The sequence below is a fragment of the Nothobranchius furzeri genome, chromosome 16, assembly GCF_043380555.1.
Source record: "Nothobranchius furzeri strain GRZ-AD chromosome 16, NfurGRZ-RIMD1, whole genome shotgun sequence".
NCBI classification, from domain to species: Eukaryota; Metazoa; Chordata; class Actinopteri; order Cyprinodontiformes; family Nothobranchiidae; genus Nothobranchius; species Nothobranchius furzeri.
This window is the reverse complement of record NC_091756.1, coordinates 60,289,852-60,317,264: the sequence shown is the minus strand read 5'-3', so window position 1 is coordinate 60,317,264 and position 27,413 is coordinate 60,289,852. Positions and strand designations below refer to the sequence as shown.

Genomic DNA, 27,413 nt, shown 5'->3' with positions numbered 1-27,413 from the left:
TTGTCATGTAAATGCAGATGCCCTCAGTGCTCCTACATGTAGCTAAAATGATTTGGGTTTACCAAATGGGATGTTGTGATGACAGCTCGCTTGCTAGGCTAGTGCTAAAGGCACCGTCTGCAAACCTCGTACCGGTTTTAGTTCTGGACCACAAACATTTTTTTCTGGCCCAGGGTCATCCACGCAGCTGTCCGATCACGCTGGACGGAGGACATATCTTCACGACTGATATTAGCCTGTCAGGATCATGCTGCATCAGCAGCTAAATGAAATATGGCACGAGCCTTACATCTGGGGTGTCGAAATGAAAAGCAGGTGCACACAAGCCTGTTAATGTTTTAAAAACGTGGGGCAGCAGTAGCTCAGGTGGTAGAGCGGGTTGCCTCATGATCGGAGGGTCATGGGTTCGATTCCAGCTCCCATCAGGGGTAGCCTGCTGTTGTGTCCTTGGGCAAGACACTTCACCCAACTTGCCTGTGTTAGTGGTGGTCAGAGGGGCCGACGGCGCCAAATGGCAGCCTCGCCTCTGTCAGACCTCCCCAGGGCGGCTGTGGCCACATGCAGCTTACCATCACTAGCAGTGTGTGAATGCGAGAGTGTGGGGGTCTTAAAAAGCGCTTTATGAGTTCAATGCATTATTATTATTATTTTAGAAATAAGTTTTCAGTGTTTTTGTTTAATATTCAGAGAGAAATATGTGTCTCAAGCTGTAATATTTAGATGCCAGAAGGTTTACTGATTTAGAACTTTTGTAAGATATTTTTCATTTCTTATGAAAACATCTTACCACAAGCCATCAAACCAACGCTAGCTCTAGCCAATTAATAACCAACAATGTGAAATAATGACCTAGTTCATAACTGACAGTTCTGTGAAACAGATCAGCTCAAACAGGAAGTAGTCCATCAGGCTCTTTCCTGCACTTTTGCTGGAGTCGTGATAATATGACATCATTGTCACGTGATTGGACAGTTGCAATGTTGGTCATAGACATGAATACGTAGACGTCCCATTGGGCGCTTGAGAGTGTAACGGCATCGCCGCCATATTGAATGGGTCTGTCACTCTCCAAGCCCAACTGGAGAATGCCGGGTGAGCAACTATACCTGTTTTTAGTGCAGCTTACGGTTGCAACAACCGGCGTACTACTGAAAACAAATCACTGGGATTCCTAATGGCTTTTTAAGCATGCCTGTTGGGATATTTATTTATGTATTTATTTTATTTAATAATATTTTAATGATCATGCTATTCCATATGTCTGATTTTGTGAATAAGATGAATAAAATGTGTTTTTTAGTTGAATGAGCACCTTCCTCAGAAGAAATAAATGCACTGGCGGCAAACAGAGACCCATTCAAGATGGCGGTTGGCCACTATGGCAGCTCCAAAAGGAAGCGCCAGTCCACGTTGCGTCTATGTTTGAGATGTCTGTGGTTTTGGTCCCATACTAAAATGATGTTGATCCATCACTGAAACCCGACTGTGCATGCTAACGTTTCTACGAACACAACGCAGATTTTTTGTTGGGATCTGTAGACCCAAGAGGTGTCATCTTGTGTGTTTTTATTCTTTTATCTGGTATTATCCGGCGGTATGATAACACAACCAGTTTAAACACTATCTACTTACCAGCAGTGGAGAGCAGAGAAGTTTCCATGTTCCTGACACGATGGTTGCAGGATTTATAAGGCTTGATGTGTTACGGACAACAACTACACTACATCATCACACAAATGTCATCTGAGACGAACTGTTGCTACTCCCACTGTTCCCATCAGTTGTCCAGCAGTAAATGAACTCCAGTACAGTACAGCAACAGGTTTTTGAGTAGTTTTTCCTGACTGACAGACAGCTGCTAAGGCCTGATGTAAACCGGACAGTGAGGAGACAGCGGTGAGGCAACGATGAGCTGAGAATAGAGTAAAAATGGCCGTTTGTGACAGTGATGGTAGAAACCAGGCTCAGCACAAGGAGAGCAATATGAACAAGAATCTATGTACACTTCAGTCTTTGCATTGATCCGTCTTTCACATCCTCATCTGTCCAGCTCGTCTTCTTGACAGTTTAGACCTGAGAGACAGATGAGACCGTTCATATTAAATATCTGTTGAGCTGAATCGTTCTTTAGTCGGTGAATGACCCACCTGATCGTTCCAGCAAGGAGAGGGTTGAACGCGTACAACCAGTCATGCATGTCCTTGTCATTAGTAGCTTGAAGCAGTATTCCACGATGTTTAGTACACACAGCAAACGTGTTTGGAGTCTGTTGAGAACACCACAGTAACACACTTCATCAGATCTTAAGGTGGGAGCAAGGCAAACGGTTTTGCAATAAGTTCCTGACCTTCAGCATGGCCTGCTGGTCCTCGCTGTATTCCACCTGGGCGGAGGAGAGGTTGAGGATAGCTCGCTCCACCGTGTCTCTTTCTGAGTTGTAGATGTAAACGTATGGACGACGCACGATGACATAGCGCTTTACCCATCCAGTGGTGTTTGGCTCCAAGAAGTTTAGGTAACCTTTCTTTGACACAATGGGGCTGAACATTGGACAAAACCGTCACATCAAATAAATGAAAATACTCACAAACGATGAAAGGTTTTAGAGTGATGGTTTCAGACCGACCTGACTCGTATCTCCTGGATGTCAGGGACCAGCTTGCGAGGTCGGGTTTTGATGTCGGGTGCTCCGTTGATAGATTTCTTGTCCTTGACATCCTGTTGTGGTTCAGGACCGGGGCTAACAGCGCGGGACAGAGGTGTAGGTGGCCTGTAGTACAAAGAACTCTAGTCACACAGCAAAACCCTGCACTGTGTGTGTGTGTGTGTGTGTGTGTGTGTGTGTGTGCGTGTGTGTGTGTGTGTGCGTGTGTGTGTGTGTGTGTGTGCGTGTGTGTGTGCGTGCGTGTGTGTGCGTGCGTGCGTGCGTGTGTGTGTGTGTGTGCGTGTGTGTGTGCGTGTGTGTGTGTGTGTGTGTGTGTGTGTATGCGTGTGTGTGCGTGCGTGTATGCGTGCGTGTGTGCATGTGTGTGCGTGTGTGTGTGTGTGTGTGCGCGTATGTGTGTGCGTGTGTGTGTGTATGTGTGTGTATGTGTGCGCGTATGTGTATGTGTGCGCGTATGTGTGTGTGTGTGTGTGTGAGCGTGTGTGTGTATGTGTGTGCGTGCGTGCGTGCGGGTGTGTGTGTGTGTGCGTGTGTGTGTATGTGTGTGCGTGCGCGCGTGTGTGTATGTGTGTGTGTGCGTGCGCGTGTGTGTGTATGTGTGTGTGTGTGTGTGAGTGTGTGCGCGCGGGTGTGTGTGTGCGTGCGCGCGCGTGTGTGTGTATGTGTGTGTGTGTGTATGTGTGTGCGTGCGCGCGTGTGTGTGTATGTGTGTGCGTGCGCGCGTGTGTGTGTGCGTGAGTGAGTGTGTGCGCGCGGGTGTGTGTGTGTGTGCGTGCGTGTGTGTGTGTGTGTGTGTGTGTGCGTGCGTGCGTGTGTGTGTGTGTGCGTGTCTGTGTGTGTGTGCGTGTGTGTGTGTGTGTGTGTGTGTGCGTGCGTGTGTGTGTGTGTGTGCGTGTGTGTGTGTCTGTGTGTGTGTGTGCGTGTGTGTGTGTGTGTCTGTGTGTGCGTGTGTGTGTGATTTTTTTACTGATAAACCACAAAATCCACAGCTTTAGTTCTGACGCAGCGTTAATTTTGTTGACTAAATATCGTTTTTTGTTGTTGTGACAAATATATTTTTGTGGAATAAAATGAAAAAAAAAACATACATGCCAATAAAGAGTAAATTATGATGAATATTGATCGATATTTTCATTGACGAATAAGAGACGACAACGAAAATTGACAGAAACAAAAATCTAATCAGAAAACGAAAAAGATGGGAGACAGGAAAAGAACCGGAGTACGGAGCCGGCCGCTGTTTGAACAAGCTAACGCTAACCAGACATCCCATATCGATGTTTACGCTGGTAAAAGTCATGCCTACAGTGGCTGGGAGTAACAACAGTAGATGTCATTAGGGATGCACCGATACTGGTATCGGCGCCGATACCAATACCAACACCAGTATCGGTATCAGTAAAAGTTAACCGATACCAATGCAGTTGCTCGAAAATGGCTTCACTGTAACTTGTCATTTCTGTTCACCTAATATTTTAGTTTTGTGATGATTTCTATTCATATATTTTACTTTTTATCTTCCTCACAGTCTTTTCCTGTTGAAAGCAGAGAAGAAAATAAAATCTGTATTCCAAATCATTGCATTTTTTTGTGTGATGGAAGTATTGGTATCGGTAATCGGTATCGGTGAGTACTCAGATCCAGATATCGGTATCGTATCAGTTTGGAAAAAAGAGGTATCGGTGCATCCCTAGATGTGATGATATGAAAAGTTTTTTCTTGGTGAGTACACATTTGGAGTTTCCAGCGTGTGAACCGTGAGTTTTACGTATTTCTTTACAGTTTCAAGTAGGTGTAGTTAATGTTTCCTTTACACACGCAGGAGATTATTGCATCAGAAGAAAAATACATCAATTTTTGTCAACTAAAAAGACTAAAACCAAAACCAATTTGAAGACTAATTTGTGACTCAAATTAAAAAGAATTTTAGTCAAAAGACTAAAACTAAATAAAAATTTCTTGTCAAAATGAACACTGCTCTGACCTGAGTTCAGCATCGCTGTAGCGTCCCTCGACCAGCGACGGGCATGTTGAAGAAGGTGTGAGTGTGTTAAGAGCAGACATGGACGTGGACTCTTTCAGAAAGGTGATGGACATCTCAGCGATCTTTAGCAAACACAAACACAAGCTGCATCATCGGAGCAGAAGCAGTTGAAACCACTAACGACGCCGTGCTCGGGCTAGAGGGCTCCTCCAAACCGTTACCTTGCTTTCGCTGGCGCTGACGCACACGTGGCTGTATTCTCTGTTGAAGGTGTGGGTGAGCAGCCGCAAACACTGTGAGAAAACGAGGGAGAACTCAAATCCTGATGTTTGGTATGAAACGTAGCTCAGCATTTCCGTGGGAACGGATGTTTACATTGTGCTTTATTTAGAGGGAATACAATGAAAACAGCAAATATTTATAAAAAACATGTGACCTTGATAGCGAGCTCCCTCTGCCTCTCGGTGGGGATCCCACAGCTGACGGAGCTGGTCTCCTGATCTACCTCTGTGGTTCGAGGTGGCTCGCTCATCTCCTCCTGGAGACGGCCCAGAAGGGACTCCTGGCCTGAAAGCAGTGTGGACTCAAGTTTCTCCCTCAGCAGGAGGTAATGTTTGGTCTTCTCCACCTGAGGAATGAGGAGAATTTATCACAGACAGTTAAGAAAAAATGTCTCTTTAGACTTTTGTCAACTTTTGGAAAGTGTGCAGACATGGATACGTCTACAAATATATTTTTAATTTATAAGAATGATCTGTTTGGTGATTTCCTAATGTTCAGCTCTAAGACTGTTATATGATTTGTATTTAGAATAAAAAGTGCTCCCTGTTCTCTAAGCCAGAAGTTTAATTTTCCACTCACTTACCAAGATCAGGGAGACTACGGATTACGATGTGCCAGATTAAAGAGAATCTACACCAGATGCTGCCATTAATAATCTATTTAGTTCAGCATGTGGACCAAAACATGACTCAATATTAATCAAACATTAAATAATTTGCTTGATCCCTGACACTTTGAAGATGTGCGAGGCCCAGTCCTGTAAGCATTTCCAGCAGTGTGATAAAAACAAAAATGGTGGATTTGTACGGACCTTGCCTCATCAAACCTGGGTCTGGGTTTCATATGAAGTATCTGTGCAGTGACGGGGTGGGTGGGTGGGGAATTTAGGGTTTGCTTTGGTTGTCTTTAGTTATCATTTTGAGTTGATTCAGCCCAAATTTCTTTGTATCATAAGAATGTTCACATATTTTCCACTTTGCTTATGCTAGTGGTCAGTGTCTAAGCAAAGTATAAAAAATGTGCAAAAGTTAATTTATGACAGTAATTCAACTTAAAACTTGGGTTCTGGAACTATGCAGCATACTGTAAGGGACACAGACATACTATGTGAAGCCAGTATTGCACAGTAATTGAACAAATCCTGAGTATTGCATTGATGCTATAGAGTAACAGGATAAGAAGAAGAAGAAAATATCATTTCTATAGCGCCTCTCAAGATAAAAATCACGAGGCGCTTCACAAAAAACAAAAACAAAAAAAAAATTGTAAAAATATAAAAAAGCATTTCGAAAATGTTTAAAATATATTTAAAATGAGCAAGAATAAGCTATTGCGATTTAAAAGAAAAAATGTTAAGAAAGAGAGAGAGTGAACAGGAAAGAGGGAAATCAGTGGATCCTGAGGAAGGTGGAATAGGTGGCGAGAGCAGAATAAAGAGAGAGAGGTGAAGAAGGTCATCCTTGCCAGTACAACTTAAACCGAGGAGTTTTACACTCTAACTGCAGAGGGGGTGAATTATCTACGGTAGCATTTTACATCTGGGATGCAACACCAGATATTTCAAGCATTTACATGTTTTAATTGTGATGATTATGGCTTACAGCTGCTGATTATTGTGAAAATGTTCAATATTCTAAACTCAAAGTGTCGCACTCTAACCCTAAACACCTACAAAGGGTTCCGGAGGCTTTAGATGGTCTCTCAGTCTAAGATGGATCATAAACTAAATGGACTTCACCTGTTTCATCTGTATTATGATGGCGTGTGTGTGTGTGTGTGTGTGCGTGCGTGCGTGCGCGCGTGCGTGCGTGCGTGCGTGTGTGTGTGTGTGTGTGTGTGTGTGTGTGTGTGTGTGTGTGAACAGTTGCAAAAGGCTGCTCATATTGAGTCAGGATCTTCTGGAGGTTTCTTCCTGTTAAATGGAGACTAGGCAGTTTTGCTTTTAGCACACCTTAATCTCACAGCTGAAACATCTCCCAGTGTTCCTGTGTCTAGAGGAGTGCTTCATGAGTAAATCAAACACATCAGCTGTGTTCATGTAAAGCACGCAGGGAAATGCTGGAACCAGACTGCAGCGCCGAGTATGTCAGCTCATTTTTTTCTAAGTTCAAACAGACCAGACCGGCACTCATACTGACTCAAGAAAATGATTTTAAAACATTAAAAAGTTGCAGAGTATCCCTTTATAAGTATGTTTTCCTCTCCACTGTCACTACATGCTTGCTTAGTATGGGGAATGCTGTAAAGTCTGACACAAGTAACTAAATGGCATAATTAACTGAACTCCATTGGAAGTTCAATTGGAATATTTACAATGTAAAGTGCCTTGAGACGACTCTTGTCGTGATTTGGTGATATATAAATAAACTGAATCGAGTTTTTGTTCACATTTAAACTGCTCTATGGGGTTTACACTAATTACTATAAAAATGACTTTTGAGAGAGGTATATTACCAACCCCAGTAAATGTCACAAAACAGTGGGATGATTACTTTGTCTGCATGTTTATTTTATTTACCTTTTTCTTGTAAATACACCTTAAGCAATCACCACTGTACATATGTTTATTTGTGTAGAACATTGAGCTGACTGTCAGTTATTTTTCTGTCTTGCACTCACTGCAAAAGTTATGTGTAGCATAGCATTTGCTAGGATTAGTTTCAGTAGTATCGAACTCACATCTCGGAGAAGACTGAGTTTCTCCAGTTCCCATTGGTGCTCCAGAATCAGGCTGTCACTGCGTGGCCTCCATCCAGCCAGGTTCTCCTCTCCACGAACATAGGCCACAGAGGTGTCCAGCACCCGCCGGCGTCTCCGCTGCATACCTGGTGCAGGACAGAAGCTTTCATTTATTCATTATCATAACAACTAAATACTTATTAGTAGTCTGCCTGTGTCGGTGCATGTTTTCATGTGTTTATTTTCTGAATATCTTATGAACCACCAGACAATCTAATGAAACCTTCAGAATAACTAGTCACAATCATCAGTGGGGTCTCTCAGGGATGCGTGCGTTCACCTCTGCTGTTCTCTATCTACACTAGCGACTGTACTATCAACGCACCTGGCCACTGCCTCATTAAATACTCTAATACAGCTCTGGTGGGGCTGCTGACAGAGGGGGGGGGGGGGGGGGAGTACCAGACATCTTCTCTGCCAATGCGACAAAGGTTAGCAGTGGTGTGAAATTAACTCACTCACATTAAACCCAACAAAAACAGAAGAGGTCTTCTTTGGGTCTACACACCAGTAAAGCACTCCTCATCCTTCAAGTACTTGGGCATACATGTGGACTCTGCACTCTCATGGTCTCACCATGTGGACTACATCTGTAAAAAAGTCCAGTTTAGGATCTATTTTCTAAGGAGACTTTTGGTGTCAACAGGATTCTTCAGAGATGTTTCAGTGCTACTACACTGAGCATCCTGCAGCATGGAAGTCCGGTTTGGCTGCGTAGCCATAATGTCCAGTGCAAGTCAAGAATACTAAGACTTTGGAGAGAGACAGTCAGTGGAGAGTCCCGTTTTCAGTGGTTAGTCCTCACAAACCCGAAGACTAGCAAGCGCAATAACTGCAGAGCCCTCTCATGTTTTGCATGGAGAGTACCAGCATCGCCCATCAGGCAGGCGCTTTAAGGTTGGTTTATGCTTGACGCGTCCGCGAGGTTCTCACGCTCTGCGCGGAAAAGTTGCGTCATTTTAACAACCACGCCCCTCCACCGCGCCTCCGCACGGCCCAAAATTTCCACACTCCACACCTAGGAAATTTTCTAACCACGCGGACGGTCGGACGCGGAAAAACATGGCGGACCGGCAAGAACTAGTATGGCAGAGGTTCGTAAATACAGACATTTGTATGATTCAGCTCTCAGAGATCACCGTGATCAACATGTTGTTAATAATTCTTGGAGAGAAATAGCTCGCACTGTCGGAAAAGACGAGGACGCCGTTAAAAATGCTGGAATGCCATGTTGTAAACAGTAATTTCTACTTCTACTATGGTGTAGTGTTGGATGTATGCCGTAGAGCTCCATGCTGCCCCCTACAGTTTGGGAGAATATTGGCTCACCGCAGAGACGAGCCGCACGAACCATAAACACTGCGAGTTGTGAAGCGCGTTCCATCCGCGAGCCGCATCACCGCGCGGAAAGTGAATGCGTCAAGCATAAACCGAGCTTTAGAGTGCCATCGGGCAGAAGGAACAAATATAAACATTAACTTGTCCCATATTCAAATAGTCGACTCAGTCAGTAGCGTTATGCGGCTGGAAGGATTCAGTTTTTAAAGGTGTTTTTAAGGTGTTGCCTGTACTGATTAGAATCTTATCTTAATTATTGTAGATTGATCCACAACTGAATCACTTTTGATGATCTAATTCAGGATTGTTGCCACAGCTGAAAGAAGACAGCTCAGATTCAGTACTTTTTACAGACTGAGCTTGAATTTAATGTGTTAGTAGTTAGGACTCATTCACTAAAGTGATAGCAGGTCGTGTGTGCATAGCGCTATTTTCAAGAGTGCATTGCTAATGAGGCTAATAAGCTAATTGTTGCTGCTGATAGCAGGTAACAGTAACTCTTTGCAAACAGACACTGCAAACAACTTATAAATAACTGAAATAAAGGCTTATTTTTGTAAAAATGTCACTTCCACCCACACCTACAATTCTGAGGGTGAGCACTGCTCTCAGCTCGTACCTGGGCTCGCCGCGTCTGCCTGGTGACACAGGCTGACCTCGTAAACTCCAGTGATGCGATTTCTTTGAGAAAAAAATGAGTGAACAAATAATGAGTGACTTTTTTACAACTTCCCATATTTTTTTTTATAAGAGCTCTTTCTATACTCACCCATCTGCAGCTCTCAGGCTTCCTGTGCCAAAAAGGTTGCGAATTGAACGAGAAGCTGAGAGCTTTGTGTCTCGGGAATAAAACACCATGCAGACGTCTTTGGTTATGACAGCAGGCTGCACGCAGTTCTCCATCTGCAGTTGATAAAACATTCTTTCTCTAGAGCAACACGAACGGACACAGCTCGAGTTATTTCTGACTGTTCTGTACCTCCAAGTAGGCCGAGAGGGTCATGTAGATCTTCTCCCCGTTTGGAGTGACTCGGTTCAGTAGCAGGGAGTTGTGCATCGAGCTGTCCCATGCCGCCTCAAACCGATAAAAAGTCCTGAGACGGTTCAAGAGACAGGAAGTCAAGGACAGCGTCGGCAGTCAGACACACACACAAAAAGTAGCCAACAAATCCATGCTACCTATAAACTAAAATGATATTTCTTCAATAAAAGAAGGTAATAAAAAAGTATGTGTTGAGGACTAATGTGATTTGCAACCAGGGATGTGTATTGTTGAAATTCTGGCGATACGATACATATCACGATACAGGGGAGACGATACGATATATCACGATATGTTGCAATACATTCAGTCAGACGTTACAAGCTATTTTTTTACTGAATTTATTGTAAGAATGTTCAATAAACAGTCCAAATTGATACGCAACATGTTTAACTTGAGGTATCTGACCCGTGATGGAGGGATTTACATTTCAGTGGTGTAAACAAAACCCGTTGCACACTGCTGCCACCTAGCGGGTGGCGACTGGATTGCACAAAACGAAAAGAAAATACACAAATGTTTGCATGTAAATTCTTTCAAAAATTAGATACACAGCTTTTGAATATCGATGTAATAATCGCAGGAAAAAAATAACGATATATTGCCATATCGATATTTCCGATACACAGCTTTTGAATATCGATATAATATTGCTGGAATAAATATCACGATATATTGCCATATCGATATTTTCTTACATCCCTATTTGCAACCATAAGTAAATTGCTAAAGGTACAGTAGAATATTTAACGGTGTACGCATGATTTTAAGTATAAACAACCTGACATTTGTTCTGCATGCAACAGGCTGAGATGATATTCTTCTTTGCACATGACATTACATAAAAGCAGATGAGAGCAGAGATGGACGTCAGTACAAAGACAGGAGGTGAGGTATGGTAGAAGGCCAGAGAAAATGAGGGACAGGGCAGTGAAATACCTATGGTCAACTCCTGGGGAGATTCTGTGTGAAAGAAGAAATCAGCAAAGAGAACAGAATGTGAGAGTCAGGAAGAATGACCGTCCACTTGTGTGGCTGGGATGGTGTTTGTCTTCTTCACTATTAAATACAATATCTCATAATATAAACAATGCTCTGCTCCGCAAGGCTCAACCGAATCCTGATCCGTCATCACGAGTGCCACCGAGAACATCGGCACAGAATGACACCCGCATCAGTCGTCACAAGGTGTGCTGCCTCAGGCTTACAGAACCTTCTGAGGTTGAGTGATTAATTCAAATACCCCCGTTGCCGTTAAAATGACCTCCCAATAATCACATTTCCGCTGCATTTGTGAAGAAGGCTTCATGATGTCCAAGAATGTCCAGCAACAACAGGACCCTCTTCTTGCTTGCTCACGAATGGCAGCAGTCAGGTGTGAGTGCATCTGAAGCACAGCAAGAAGACTTTGGAGCGTATTCTGGTGTCAAGAAGAAGCAGCTTGTCTTCATGAAAAACATCAGAGACTGAATGATATTCTGATGAAGGTCCAGGGATTGGACTGCTGAGGAAAAGTCCTTTCTAGTGATTGTCTGGAGAAGAAAAGGTGAGCGTCATCATCATTCCTGTGTCCCACTGACAATAAGGCAGCATGAGACCTGAGATCCTGAGTGTGGAGTTGCTTCTCAGGCAAAGGAATGGACTCACTCACAGTTTAGCCTTCCACAAACAGACATGAATAAAGAATGGTACCTAAACGTCCTCCAAGAGGAACTAATCCAACAGTTTAGCATGCACAAGACCTTTTCCAGCACGATGGATCACAGAGCCATTATTAGGCTAAAGTCAGAGCTAACTGGCTCAAGAAATGAAACGTTAGCATTTTGGCTTCATGTCCAGTAAACTATCGTAGATCTTAATGCCATAGAGAACTTATGGTTAGTCCTCAAAAAGCAGGTGAACAAATAAAACCCAAAAATTTCCATAAGAAATCCAAGCATTGATTATGAAGAGTGAGTTGCCGTCAGTCATAATTTGGACCAGAAGTTGACAAAATGTCAGTGTGGGCCCGTGGGCCGCCTATTGAGTACCTAGAAATAGGACCATCACTAACATTTCAAATATTTACATGAAAAAAAAACAAACAATAGTCAATAAAACAACATGGTTTCAAGTCAAAAAAGGGCGGAATGCCTTCTCCAGGTCAGGGATGGGGTCCTGCCTCAAGTGGAGGGGTTTAAGTATCTCGGGGTCGTTTGGTGCTGCATCTGCAGTGATGCGAGTGTTGTACCGGTCTGTCGTGGTGAAGAGAGAACTGAGCCAGAAGGCGAAGCTCTCGATTTATTGATCAATCTACGTTCCAATCCTCACCCATGATCACGAACTTAGGGTAGTGACCGAAAGAACGAGATTACGAACACAAGCGCCTGAAATGAATTTTTTTCACGGGGTGTCTGGGCTCTCCCCGAGAGACAGGGTGAGATGATCGGTCATCCGGGAGGGGCTCGGAGTAGATTTGCTGCTCCTCCACATCGAGAGGAGCCAGTTGAGGTGGCTCAGGCATCTGATTAGGATACCTCCTGGACGCCTCCCTGGTGGTTTTCTGGGCACGTCCAACCGGGAGGAGACCTAAAGGAGGACCCAGGACACGCTGGAGGGACTGTCTCTCGCCTGGCCGGGGAACGCCTTGGGATTCCCCCGGCGGAGCCGGCCCAGGTGGCTGGGGAGAGGGAAGTCTGGGCGTCTCGACTTAGGCTGCTGCCCCCGCGACCCGACCCCGGATAAGTGGAAGAAAATGAATGGATGGAAGCTTTTACTTCAGGAATCAGAAACGTCTGAAAAAAATATCTAAAAACACAAAAGCAGCAAACTTAGTGAACTCTCAGAACGTTGGGCCGTGACTGTACAGTCCTAAAAAATGTCTCTTTCTGATGCACTCGTGAATTTCTCCTCCATACATAAATGTACACAAACATTTTCATGCCCCTCGAGGGAAAATAATCACACACTAAAAGCTGCGAGTATTCTGGGACCGCCTTAAATCTAAAAAACAATTATCCGAGTAAGACCTGCAAGAGAAGACCAGTGTTTCTGCGGGCCGTTAAAAGCAGGCTGAATGGGCTCTTCATGAGGTTCATATGTTCAGCCCACTGCTGCTGGACTGAGATAACCTTGTTGCAAAGTGATCAATGCGTCGACCAGAAGACAGCAAACACACTGTGCTGGAGCAACAGCAACCCGGTAGTGCATGTTGTAATTTAGAGGTGGCTGAGAGCAGAGACACTCTTTCTCTCACAAGTAATTAGCCAGAGTTACACGCTTCGCATACTACTTCCAAACAGCAGAAAGTTGTTCGCTTACACTACAACGAAGCAATTTCCTCTCTGCACCGCTCAGTTGAGCGCCTCTCTGAGTTTTACTAGCTCCTAAAGCTGTAGGAGCCAGCGCTGAAGTCATGCTACTGGCAGCACATGTGAAGAACCATTTGTTTCTAGTGCTTGGCAGAGTTTCACCGAGGTACGAGAAAGATTTAAAAATATTCACAACATTCTGGGATAAAGTGCTACCGGTGAGGTAATGGTTCAGTGGATTATATTTTAATAGCTGTATTTAAACATCTTGCCAAAGTGGGTATTGTTGGTGGTGTGATCCTTGTTACGTTAACAGGGACTGATGGATGTTCCTAGCAATTTCCTGTAGCTGGGGTGGGAAATACTTGACTTTCAACTAAATTACTTTTATGAATTAAAAATAATACCTCACTAAAAAGGTCACAAGTAAAAGGAAAGGAAAAATAGTCACATGGTGTGTGTTTTGTGGAATAAAAACACAAAATCATTTCCCCGCCCATCTGTTTAAAAGTAGATTTATATCGCCCCCTGCTGGCAAATTTAAATAATGCATCAAGAGTGGTTCACCTTAGTAACAACTGCATGATATTAAATGTGATTAGCATATAAATAAGCAATAAAACAGATGGAAGACCTCACAGGTGCCTTCAGCATTTTTTAAAGTCCAGTTCATGTCCAAAGATTCAACCCTAACATGGCTGAACACTTCCCTAAAACCACTGTCAGAAGACTCGTGCAGCCACTGCAAAAGTAAAAACTCCAGCGTTTGACTCCTCTAGCAGAGACCAGCCAAAGAAAGGGAAGCAAAGCAGAGCCATGCAGACCCTGTCTATCATCAACATCAGCCTGCTAACAGCCAAACACACACCCAGCACAACAAGAGACCCCAGGACATGCACAACCCTCACTTCTCATGAAGAAGAAAGGGGAAATATATACAGATGAATGGCTGAAAGTCATGACAGAGTGGGTGAGGAGGAGACCAAATCACAGAAGGCTGACTATAGGGATGACGGGGAGTTCAGAAGGTCAGGAGGTCGAGGTGCGTGTATAACTAAAGATTACAGAAATGGAGGCAAATGAATGTACCTAGGCATGTCCGAATCAAGAAACTGTCTGCAGAGCAAAAATAATAAATGCAAAAGAACAACATTCTGTTAGTGAACTGTGGGAAGAAATGTTAGCATTCATAAATACATTAATGTTAGTTTCAGCAAGACATAAACCAGGATTTAGACGGTTTTCTGAACAATATTTGAAGGTATCAAGTCTTTTGTGTAAACAGAAAATGTTTCAGATCTTTGAGTTCAGCTCATGAGATATGGGAGCAAAAACTAAAATGTTCATTTTATTCCGTGTAAATTAGGGATGGGTACCTTTGACATTTGAATCGATCCGGTACCAATTCCCGGTACCTAGGAATCGATACCGGTACTTAACGGTACCAATTTTCGATACTTTTGAGTGTTTAATATTTTAATTCTCTTTTATAATTAAATATATATTTTTCTCAATTTATAACCATATTTGATAAATATCACGACAAATAACATACAACTGTTTGTATTTTAACATCGTCCTTGTAGTTTTATAAGCTGATAATTAAACTGAAGCAAACATCTTTACTGTGAACTAAATTTACTGTGTATCTTCATTCCTTTTGCCGTCCTTTTTCATTTGAGTTTTCCTACTGGGAAGTCAGAATTTCCGAGGAGAAAGCGAACGCACCATTAAATGATAACAATGGTGGCAATGGAAGCTAACATATCAAGCTAACGTTATCTTAAACAGTTTATTTAGCTGCTGGAGCAGATTAAAACGATGATGCCTCACACTTAGATCGTTGTCACTGGTTTCATCTTCACCCAATCACCCGTCGCATTTAGTAAAGTGAAGCCAAACTTTAGAGCGCGTTCATGTTCTTCTAGTCGGAATTTCGGAGTTCCGAGGAGAAAGCGAACGCACCATTAGCGAAACGGAAGCTAACAAATCGAGCTAACGTCATCTTACATTTTATTCAATTCAAAAATACTTTATTAATCCCAGAGGGAAATTGATTATTTACCTACCGGAGCAGATTAAGATGAGGATGTCTCACTTAGATCGTTGTCGCTGGTTTCATCATCACCCAGTTACCCATCACATTTAGTGAAGTGGACCCAAGCGTTAGCGTGCGTTCTTTCTACCATGCTGCTCTGTTTACAACTGGCTCGCAGCCATAACGCTCTTGCGCATGCGCAGCTGTCTAGGCAAGTTCTCGTTGTGAAGGACGGGTACCGAAACGAGGCACCGTTTCAAATGACGTGAATCGGTGCTCGGTCGGTACTGAAATTATTTCCTAAACTGAAAATAAGTTTTATTTATAATGGAGTCTGTCAGTCTGGATTAGACCTCCTGCTGTTAAAAAATAACACACTCATGAAGACACAGTTACAGAGAGCTTAAAGGAACCTGATGAGGTGTCTTGAGCCATGCTGGTTTTAACAACATGCCGTGCATTTACCTCAACTTTAACAGAGAAGATTCACTATTTATTGACAAAAGGCCATAACAATCAACAGCTCAGCCAAGCTACTGCTGCATGTAACGTCAGAATAAAAACGCTACGACGCCCGACACTCACCTGTCCTCCTGCAGGGGCCTGATATATCCCGCAGATAAGATGTTTAACGAGAGAATATTGGGGTCGACGATGTTCTCGTCAGATTCAGGAGTGTTACGCAGACGGCCTGGGGCAAGCACACAGTTAGATAAGCTCTCTAAGATTTTTAATAAAACGTTTACTTTCGGTTGGGAAGCGTGAAATCTACACATACCCACGACAAGCTCACGGATGTCGTTCCATTCAATGTCGCCCCCAGATTCATGAACAATAGTGACAGCAATTCTTCTCTGAAGGCCCTGAAGTGAAAACACGCAAGGATGAACATCTTAGGTGTGTTCTTGCTGTGTCGTGGTTCTAATTCCATGCTGTCGTTCTTTTTAAAACGCAGAAACAGTTTTGTTTACCTGTGTTGTCGCACACGGGGCCGCGGCGGCCCCGTGTGTGACAACACAGGTAAACAAAACTGTTTCTGCGCGGCCCCGTGTGTGACAAAACAGGTAAACAAAACTGTTTCTGTGTTTTAAAAAGAACGACAGCATGGAATTAGACGTAAGGATGAAGGTTATTGCTTTTGTTAGAAATCATGTGTGTGTGTGTGTTGTAAAACATTAATAAAAATATTAATTAAAAATATCCCTCCAGGTTTTCAAGTGTGTATTTTGCTGACAAATACACACAAACACTCGAGAAATCCAGACTAACCTGGTGCAGTAAGAATGTGCCGTGGCATGGCACGCCTCCTCTGTGGTCCACCACAGCAGGAATGTAGCTAGGATTAAATGGTGGATGCAACCATTACCAACAGGTGCACCAAATCAAGGTAAAAACATTTTTTTCTACAGGGTAACATTTAATCAACAGGTGAGTTGACATCGAACGCTCACTCTCCATTGGCCTCCAGCTCGCAGATCTCAAAGAACACCATTAGGTCGTATTTGCAGTGGCATGGTCCTGCCTGCGGGCGGGCCAGCGTGGTCAGCTTGGTGGCAGGCACTGGGGTGAAAAGGATTTTAGAAACAAGTTATACAGGAAGACACAAGGTAAGAGCACACAGGTGGAGAGAAAACGGGTCTAGCTACTGTACAGTGAGGAGAGAGAAAGGAAGCCGGGAAGGAAATCAGTGACGCACCAACAGATGAGACACAGCGCTGCAGATTGAGCTGCTTCTCAATCTTGAAAGAAAAGCGTCTGGACTTCTTTGAGTTGCTTGAAGACGTTTCACCTCTCATCCGAGAGGCTTCTTCAGTTCTAAGGCAGTGTTGCCAGATCCAAAATCCCACAATATCGTACAGAGAGGCCTAAATTCTCGTTTTTCAGTACAAATTATCGTACATTATAAATTTGATAATAACGTTCTATAAACGACTTCTCACTCCAATATAATATAACAAAGAAGGTGTTTTATATTGCCCTGTTTAAATAAACATCTTTAAAACCAGTAATATAATGCCCATAAACGTGCAACATTATATAACCTTACAGTTTCTCGCGAGAGTAGGCCCTATCGATGTGATTGGGCTATTTATTGTACAGATCCAGAGTCAGTTTTTGTAATAGACACAACAGCATAAACCTGTTAGCACTGAGGTGAAATCTGACTTCAGAACAGTTTAAAATTATGTAATGGACTTGGGAAAGCCACAGCAAAAGACGGTGTTACTAGGTGCAATGTGAAATTATCGTAAATTTGAGGATTTTTGAAACTATTGATCGTACATCGTACAGAGCCCAAAATTATAGTACAAATACGATAATTATCGTACATCTGGCAACACTGTTCTAAGGTCAAATGGTGGAGTCCCAGATTTAAACCCAGTGGGAGTTTCCCCCCGAAGAGGGAACAAAAGACCCCCTGACGATCTTCTACATAAACACATCAGGGGTCATCAGGGGGTCTTTTGTTCCCTCTTCGGGGGGAAACTCCCACTGGGTTTAAATCTGGGACTCCACCATTTGACCTTAGAACTGAAGAAGCCTCTCGGATGAGAGGTGAAACGTCTTCAAGCAACTCAAAGAAGTCCAGACGCTTTTCTTTCAAAGCTCCTTCGACTACAATGACCTGGATGACTGAGAGCCTTCACAGACATGCTTCTCTATCTTCTTTTAACAAGAATGCTGCCTAATCTGTACAAATGAAGAATCTATTAAAAACAGTCTCTCCCAACTCCAGGACCCCTCCCTGAAAATGATTTAGGAGTATCTGCATCCATAAAACTCCAAAGGAAAGAAAATGATGTAATATAAACAGAGAATTGAACGATCTGGTGAATTTGTGCTTTTCTGAAGGACTTCAGCGTTAACAAGGCAATATGAGATTGAGAGAAACTCAAAGAAGGAGCTGCAAGGAGAATTCACCACGAAGGTCAACACCACACAGTGCACCAGAGAGCCAATCCAGCTGCAGAATCCTGACATGAAATCTCTTTTATATCAACCGGCTTCACTTTCGAAGTCTCAAAATCACAGAGTTTTTCCTCCATCAACTTGCCATTTTCTCTGATCTGTTCCCGAGCACAAGCAGACTAAATTTTACATTTTTGGAATAGTGAAAATATCCAATATCTCATCGGCAAGCAGTATTTTCATAAATGTGAAATGTGGCTGATTAAGGTTTCTCCTAGCAGCGACATAAAGACTTGATATAAAACAGTTTCCAGCAGCAGGATTCTCTTGGATCTGACAGGAACAACCAACCAGGTTTCTGAGCTTTGATAACTGAACAGATAGACACGGGTGGAGCTGGCAGCGGAGCTCGCTCGTTTGCTTCCAGCAGGAAGGAAGCGGCCATGCCGGCAGCAGACAGAGCATGGCCTGACAGCGAGTCCACAAACATCCCATTGAACACATCGGGGACCAGGTATCGGATTAGCTCCAGGGACTTCTCTCGATCCGATGAATCGTCCGAGTCCACTGCTCACACCCAACAACATGAAGCTACGATGACATGACTTGCAGCAAAATGACAACGTGCAAAAGGTGCAACGACAGTGCAACATAAACGAAGGAAGTTACTCCACACAGGACTTCGTTACCTGGTTTGGACAGAGGCATCACTCTTGGAAACGGTCTTCTGCAGGGACGGAGTGGACTGGAAATGTAAACAATGACATAATAAAGCAATGCTCTTCCCTGAGTTTTTGTGGTAAACTGTTGATTTACTAATCAGACATGTCACCTGATGACGTCTGTGCAAAGAGGAAGAAAAGGCTGTTTCAGGTAGTGTCCAAACACCTCGAAGACAATTGGCTGAGTCTTGATGTAGTCCACAAAGGACTTGGTAACTTCAACAGCAATCTGTAGCACAAGGCTTTGATGAGCTCTTGTATTAAAACCAACTTGATGGTCCAAGATTTTCGTTTATCTCTCTTACATTTTGCACATGGTAGAAGCCAAGAGGAGGACCATGGCCGGTGTTCTTCAGAGGTTCAGTAGAGAAGGCCTCATCGTGGCGGTGGATGAAACTAAAACACAAAACAGAAGACAAAGTATTTTACACAGGAAATTTGTCTTTTGTTGAGAACCGATAAGACTCATTGCAGTTTAGGTCAAGTAAAAACAAAAAGGAGCATTACATCTATCCAGCAGTTCGTCAGCATCCAGAGTATCGTATGAGTGGTATTTCTCACTGAAGACATTTTTAAATAAAAATTTGTCTAAAACTGACTAAGTTACAGCCCTTTTTGCACTTGTTGATGTCAGTTAGCTGTGGTGGCAGCCTCGAATGGGATTGATCTAAATCGTTAGTAAATGACCTGCACTTGTACAGCATCATTCTGAGTCTCCACAGTGCTTTACACTTCAATAATTCATCCCTTCACACGCTGGTGGTGATGAGCTACAGCTGCATTGGGGCGCACTGGCAGAGGCGAGGCTGCCGTAAGCCGGGGCCACCGGTCCCACCGACCACTACCAGCAGGCAAGGTGGGTTAGGTGTCTTGTCCAGGGACACAACCACTGACACATGGGTTCAAACTGGCAACCCACTGATTACAGGGTTATCCCCTGACCCCTGAGCCACCAGGTGGGTGACAAATAAAATACAGTGATCCCTCGTTTATCGCGGTAGATGCGCTCCAGACCTGGCCGCGATAGGTGAAAATCCGCGAAGTAGGGACACCATATTTACAGTACAGCACATTCTCTTTTTGTGGGTAAAACTCAAGAAAAAAAAATTTTACTTGTTTTTTTTTTATCAAAAAGTGCATTTTATGATGAAACTGATGAAAAAAAAAACTGGAATTTCTTGATATTTCGCATAGAAAAATACCGCGAATCGGTGAAAAATACCGCGAATCTGCGGATTTCCCTTGAATAAGGCTCCAAAGAAAAAATCTGCGAAGTCGTGAATCCGCGACAAACGAACCGCGGAGTAGCGAGGGATCACTGTATGCTGAACATATCAAGCGTTGGTCCCCATGCTTATTTTATTAGACAATATGATGACTGTAAAGCCACACACACACACACACACACACACACACACACACACACACACACACACACACACACACACACACACACACACACACACACACACACACACACACACACACACACACACACACACACACACTAATCTTACTTGAACTGACAGAAGATATCTGTATATTGTGCAGGGATGCTGGAGGCTTGCAGGACAGTCACTCTGAAGGTAAACATGTCACCGATCTTCAGATGCTCCAGATTCGCCTCTTCCAGACCAGCCTTTGGTGGACTCTCCAACTCATCTGCACCAGCTGTGAGGAGCAAAAATGACAAACACGGGTTGATGTTTGCACACCTGACGCAGAGTTGAGTGGATCAGGTTTGATGCATCTGATTGAAAGAATATTTTTCTCTGACTATCCATCAGCCGCTTGACTGACATTTTAGGACACTCATGAGTAAGAGCACCATTCACATGTATGTTCATATTGCCCACACCTGTGTTGTTGTTGACTTCATCAGCTGAAGGAACCAGTTCTGCATTCTGTCCTTCTCCCTCCACAAAGCGAAGCTCCTCCTGGGAAATCCCAGTGCAGGACAGTCCCACAGAGCTGGACTCAGACTGGAACTGCAAACACAAACACACAACAGAGCGGTGAATAGGTCTATAGAAAGTGACGCCACCAACAGTGGCAAAGCTCTGAGGAAGACTGCGGTTTTAGTCAAAATGTCAGCAAAAACAAGGTAAAAACTGCTCTTTTGCTGTGTTAAAAAAAGAACCAAGTAATGCAGTTGGACGAAACACACAGAATGAACGTTTAAAAGAGGTTTGTAGAAATGTTTTACTTCCACTGCATGACACGTTTTGAAAAAAAATCCGTTTACAAGTAGCGGCTGGCATTGGACCAGTTCTTGTTGCAGCAATCCTGAATGAATTGCTCCAAATAGCACGCTGAACTTTAGCTTACCTGTCGACCAAAAAAAAATAAAAAAATCTGGCAACAGAGGCGTCTGTAGGGAGCCCAACCTTCGCTTTCAGTGCTCACAATTGTTGAAAAGACTGATCTTATTTCTCACTTCACAGGCCTTTCTCTTCTCATCATAGACTTTAAAGACACTTATTTACTTGCGACTCTCGGCCATTAGGGGTTGTATGAACTAGTCGACTAGTCGACTTCACGGCTCTGTAGTGACTTTTTATGCCTGTTATCGACTAGTTGCTGTCACGTGATAATGACTGACAAGATGCAGTCCTCCAGCAGGTGATAGCCCCTGCGTGTCGGGAGGCGGAGGCAACGCGCTGTGCCAGAGCGTCGGTACTGACGCCGGCGGTAAAACGGACATTTAACCAAACTGTGACCTTTTCCCTCTTGCAATTTTACCTTCCCCTCACCCCCATCCTAATCTTAACCAGTTTGCGCATGCAAAGCTCTGATCGTTGACGCGCTCCAGACATCTGCGTCCTGAGCACCGCCAAATCAGGTGTCACCACCTCAAAAACAAATTAAACACGCAATCGTTCATGTCGGCTCGTTTCCTTTCATGTTTTCTGTCTGTTGTTTGTTGCCTGATGCGTTTCGCTGCTGCGGAGCGAGGCGCATCACCTGTTTTGTCCTCCGGTAACGCACCCCCAAGATTCCACTATCTCCGCTCCGCTCCGGCACGAACTATGCAGCAAAAACGGTCCCGTTGTAGTCGGCCGGCGAGCAGCGAGCACTCCGCTGTTTTAGCGGTCGGTAGATCTTTTAGAACTGCAGTTCAAAGGTAACTCATGAGGTGAATATATATGAACCCAGGTCGCAGTTTCTCTTTAGGACTGAGAGGAGATGCAGGAAGATAATAAACAGGCAGGACAGAAAAATAGTCAAATAAAAACAAGTTAGTTTTTGTACCTGCTGGTTGCAACAAACAAACACCATTGAAGGTAATCAGAAGTGAGGAACAGAAAATGAAATAATTATTTTAATGTTTAGAGCAGCAGGAACTCCGAGAGGCTGCAGGCGCATCAGTGAGTTTGCGGCCGCTGCGCGGGGGAGGGGGGAGAGGGCTGAAGCAGGAACTACCGTTGTTAAAAGAGATGTTAACTTAGAAAATGTGGGCGCAATTTTAATTGTCAAAAACTCCAGCGAACCTACCCCCCCCCCCGTGCCGCTTCAGGTGTATGACGTCATCAATGACTAGTCGAAGTCGACTCGATTTTCATTACTTGACTGTCGACTTTAAAAAAAATTAAGTCATGCAACCCCTATCGGCCATTTTCAAAAGAACCCGGTGAGAACAGCGAAGAATGAAGGCGTATCTCTCTACACATAAAAAGAATGCGCAGGTAGCGAAAACTAACCCAGGAACGAGCACGTACGACATGAAAGCTTCACCAAAATGATTGAGTTATGTGAACCAATGACTCAGAAGATCCACCCGGGAAAAAAAATAATAAATCCTCCGCTATACCTTTAACTTTCATGAGATCCTTCTTTACCTTCTCATACTGCTGGTCCTCAAATGAGATTTTAGCTGTGCCTGACTGTCTCACTCCTGAGCCGTAGTCGGGAGCCTCCTCGTCAGCTGGAGGGAAACATAAAGCACCTTCACCTCACTCCCTCCAGAAGTCCCACCCAGCACATCTTTTCAGCTGCATTTTACTGTTTGATCTGCTTATATGATGGCTGTGAGCCTTACCTGATATGGCCTGCACAGCCACCCGCAGGAAGCCCTTGACCTCTCCCTTCTCGCTGACTATGGCCACGCGGTGGACCAGAGGAACCGGGTACAGCAGGTTACTCAGGTAAACAAAAGCCCTGAACAGCAAGCAGAGAGAAAGAGCAGCAATAAAACACGAAACAAGCCAGAAACAGCGTTTCAGCTAGACACGTCTTCACAGGACTGGACAAAAGAACACAGAGCTGCAAAGCAACCAAACAGAAGCTGGGACTGCTCTAGCGATGGCCACGGCTGCCCTTTACTACTGCTTTATAGGGGATGTTTCTTTGTAACGTCAAGAAACTTTAAAGTAGTGGGCGACATCCTTTTTCTTTCATAATGCAGATGAAGCCTTGGTGAGGCTGAGGAGCATGTGTGTAAAGGTGTGAGTCTTTAAATGAGATTAAAATACTGGCAACCAGCTCTAAACACAGCTGGAGGACACATTATAGACTCAATGAGTTAGCCTTTTAATTCATGTACCTAAATAAAAACTCATGTAAATAATCCTCTAATCTAACAGAGACAGGATGAGCACTTTAAATTACTTAGCTTTTCATAACACGTCCCTTCAGTGTCACGTGAAAATAACCTGACATTTGAGTGTTACATAAAAGCTGAACCAGATTTAGTCAGGGGCGTGTCCAGGGAGTGGCCTGGGGTGGCACATGCCACCCTTGGAATCTGACTGGCCACCCCAGGTGCCACCACACTAATTTACCTTTAAATCGGCTTTTCATTGTCCACAAAAGGCTTGGGGGTAAAACAAAAAAAGCATAACCATTGGTGCCACCCATGCACAAAGTTGTGCCTCACCTGGGCCACCCCATTTTAAAAGATCTGGAGACGCCACTGGATGTAATCTGTAAGGGGACGAATGCTTTTTCACAGCAGTGCTAGATGTGACTCGTATGCGTCAGAGTGCTTCTCTTTTTTGGGCTTTACTACGGTATCTCATCCCAAACTAAAATACAAGCTCAATCAGTCAAAGACCACATCTCTCATGAGCCAGAAGGGGGAAGATATTAACGGAGGGAGTGTTCAAAGGGAGAAGTTTATGACAAGATTGGTGAGGTGCAAAACAGGCATGCTCAGGTAAAAAAAAAGATAAATAAAATGCTTTCAACTTTCGACTCAAAGGAATGAAAAGCAAATGGAACATAAATCATCTTATGGAACATGGCTCAGCTTTAATTTAAAAAAAAAAGTGCCAACAGCTTGATATAGACAGTGTGCTACACCAAAAACCAACGAATGACATCAAAAATTAAAGTGCACCACCTGGATCAAAGTGGTCCAAAAACGGGGGACTGGTTTTTACCATCAAAGGTATTCAAGTGAAAGCTGACAACAAAAAAGGGTAAAAATGACAAGACTTGTGCTCTGGCATGCCTAAAAGAGACAGCTGCAGCAGAAACCAGCTCTTTCATCTTGAGACTTGGAGTCTTCCTTTAGCGCCAGTCTGCTAGCTCGTACGGATCATTTCTAAAATGTGTCAGACTTGTTCAGCTTGGTGAGAACATTCCACCGTGGGTCCTTGTGTTACGCAAATCAGACTTCACTATACTCCTTGAGTTGAGTCAGCACATGGATTTGGCTTGGGTTCATATTGACGGATGCAGATGTGAGACGTGAGCTCCCAGCAGCCCTTTAGCATCAGTGTGTTTTCAGATTCAGGGGGAACAAGTGGAAGATCCACCCGTGGTGACATGGCTGTATGATTACTACATCTAACAGATAGAAAAAATAATAATAACAAGAGAACCTTTTCACTGAGAGGATACACAGAAGCAGTCGGACACATTCATCATGGGTGTCGTAATAGTCTGGGGGTTTTAATGATTGACTTGAGATGTCCATTATCCAGGAGGAATAATTATACAACTTCAGCTGTTTTGAAGTGCGCAGGTTTAAAATCATTTTCTTTCTCCTCTGCAGTCAAAATGTAAACACCCCTCTTCTAATACTTGGTTACATGTGACCCCCAAATCAACAATTTTTTTCTGATAAACTATATAAATGCATGTCTAATCGTGCTGCAGACACGTGTCGTCAATAGTTTTGCACTTTAGTGCATTTTAGTTCAAATTAAAATTTTCTGCCTGAAACTGTCAGTGTTGTGCCGTTGTCAGGTAAAAACTCTTCACTGCATTTGAATTTAAATCTGCCACCGCTATTGGCTAAGAGGTATGCTATGATGTAAACTGGTACATTATGATGTCACAATGTTGTGAGTGTGTGTATTTGTTAGTGGCTCCACCCTCTCGGTCTGCTAGGCAACAGCATTTGTTGCATTTTTCAAACATGAAGTGGGAGTGAAGTACGCTTCTTGTAAGGGGTGACTTCCTCTTTAAAGCTGGAAAGGCTAACTTACAAAACAAGCTAGCTTAAACCTTTTTTTTATGAGCTACGGATATGTTGTAGACAAAAATACAAACAAATAAAAAAATCTTTAAAGTGGTTCTCTCATTATTCTAAAAACCTCCACCAATACCACGGCTCGGTCCCAAACCAACGGCCGAACCATCCGGTAGTCGGTCTCAACGAAGCTACCAGGGTCCTCCATTCATAACGCACTCGCGTATTTTGCAACAGAGCACCACAGGTGTGGGAGGTTCTCCGCTCACTGATATCAGGTGAGAAACAGTCGGCTGCTTGAGAGAAAACTACCAGAGTCCCAGAAAGAAAAACACCATTTGAAGTCATGGGCAACAAAAAATGTTTGGACCTAGAAAACTGCAAATGGTGTTTAGCGCTATCTAGTTTACTCGGGCAATGCCGGTTCCAATATCAGAGGGGCGTGGCCTAGAGTTGACAGCCGATGGGAGAGTTCAGTGACCACTTTAAAAGCTAGCTTGTTTTGTGTTTTTGTGTCCATGACCAAGTTTCTTTGTGACCCCTGTTGGATATTCAACCTCTCTTCTTGGCAGAATTGATAGATTACTTGATTTGTTTTTTTTTTCTAGGTAAAAACCTGGTTTTCAATCCCAGATTGATGATTGGCTAACAGGGAAGGCTAATCTAGACTATTTACGTTAGTTTACCTAACCTATATTTGAGCCGGTTTGAATCATTTTGACCCTCCATTAGAAAAAAAAAAACAACTACAGTGACATTAGCTTATTCGACACACAATTCAAGTGTAGCTGTGTGGTATAACATAATTCCACCCTGGAAACATCAGACTTCAAAAGGCCAAATACAATCCTACATTTCTTCCAGCATCCTCTCAGAAATTAAAACAATTTTAGCGGTGCAGGGGACATTTGTGAATGCTTGTGGCTTAAAGGTGAAGGTGACAATGACAACAGAGGTAAGAAACTCAAAGCAAGCCCATTTGGCTTTAAATGGTTAACATTAATGAGCATTTAGGGAAATGAATTAACCCCAAACAACAAAAAGCTGAAGGTAAAGACCATTTTCAAGTTTCAGGTGAAACGGTCACAGTTGAAAAGAAATGTCAGCTCCATGTGGCCATAACAACTGCCGTTTTTATGTCATAGCTTGACAATAATAATAAAGGAAACAATCAGTAGAACGCATGAGGTTACAACACAACAAAAATACAACATATGTCACATATTATTGTGTGATTCTCTGTAATTTTTATCTCTATCAAGAGAAAAAGACCCCGCGTCTCAGTGTGAAAGAGCTAGTTTCCTCCACCAGCATGCTCCTGAAACCTCACCAACCTTCCCACTACACTGAATAATGGAGAGCGGTCGTAAAAGGGATCCTGGCCTTCGCTGGAGCCTCGGCAGAGCTCTCCCTCATCATCCTCATCCTCTGCCCCGAGCTCCGAGCACGGATCGTCCAAAAAGATATCATCGTCCAGGTCTTCCAGCTCTTCCAACTCCTCCTCCTCCCCTCGACCCTCCCTCTGCGAGTCAGCCAGCTCAGTAATTTCAGAGGTGGAAAGGGTCGGGGATGGGGTGGGGTCACTCATGCGCTCGCTCATGCACGTGTTGAAAATGGGGTTTCTGGTGCAGCCAGAGACACGGGAGCTAGGTTAGTACAGTTAGAACAGAGCACACATTTGTTTCAACAAACGGGGCGGCAGAGAAATAGATGGACTGGATCACACGAGAAAGCCCTCCTCCCTTTGGTCCAAAACATGGAGAAGACGGCCTTTAATGGAGACAGGTGTAACAGATGGGAAATGTTTGCCAGCTACAGCTGAGGTCAAAGGTAGGAGAGAAACGTCCTGCAGCAAGAATTCAGTTCAACAGACCGAGAACTGGATGTTGACTCAGTAACTAGGGATGGGTACCTTTGACATTTGAATCGATCCGGTACTAATTCCCGGTACCTATGAATCGATACCGGTATTTAACGGTACCAAT

The 27,413-nt window shown here is 43.7% G+C and overlaps 1 protein-coding gene across 19 annotated transcripts in view; it reads right to left on the bottom strand.

Moving 5' to 3' along the window:
• Positions 1-1,888: 1,888 nt before the first annotated feature.
• kif1aa (kinesin family member 1Aa) overlaps positions 1,889-27,413 on the bottom strand; it is a 70,863-nt gene continuing 45,338 nt past the window's right edge. For 2 of the 19 annotated variants that reach the window (XM_015976406.3, XM_015976408.3), the window contains 23 exons: positions 23,050-23,168; positions 22,850-22,935; positions 20,869-20,998; positions 20,528-20,681; positions 19,316-19,406; positions 19,121-19,239; positions 18,978-19,033; positions 16,830-16,938; positions 16,648-16,714; positions 16,157-16,241; positions 15,964-16,069; positions 10,990-11,013; positions 9,988-10,102; positions 9,778-9,911; positions 9,628-9,689; positions 7,611-7,756; positions 5,086-5,277; positions 4,871-4,942; positions 4,650-4,771; positions 2,627-2,770; positions 2,348-2,540; positions 2,148-2,266; positions 1,889-2,073 (listed from right to left, as the gene is read on the bottom strand). In XM_015976406.3, the coding sequence (XP_015831892.3) occupies positions 2,031-2,073; positions 2,148-2,266; positions 2,348-2,540; positions 2,627-2,770; positions 4,650-4,771; positions 4,871-4,942; positions 5,086-5,277; positions 7,611-7,756; positions 9,628-9,689; positions 9,778-9,911; positions 9,988-10,102; positions 10,990-11,013; positions 15,964-16,069; positions 16,157-16,241; positions 16,648-16,714; positions 16,830-16,938; positions 18,978-19,033; positions 19,121-19,239; positions 19,316-19,406; positions 20,528-20,681; positions 20,869-20,998; positions 22,850-22,935; positions 23,050-23,168 (2,488 nt within the window). In that variant the 3' untranslated portion in view covers positions 1,889-2,030. Of the gene's footprint in view, positions 2,074-2,147; positions 2,267-2,347; positions 2,541-2,626; positions 2,771-4,649; positions 4,772-4,870; positions 4,943-5,085; positions 5,278-7,610; positions 7,757-9,627; positions 9,690-9,777; positions 9,912-9,987; positions 10,103-10,989; positions 11,014-14,429; positions 14,457-15,963; positions 16,242-16,647; positions 16,715-16,829; positions 16,939-18,977; positions 19,034-19,120; positions 19,240-19,315; positions 19,407-20,527; positions 20,682-20,868; positions 20,999-22,849; positions 22,957-23,049; positions 23,169-26,762; positions 27,051-27,413 lie in introns of all 19 variants that reach the window. The other 17 variants (XM_070545871.1, XM_070545873.1, XM_015976407.3 and 14 more) reach the window with 14 other exon arrangements.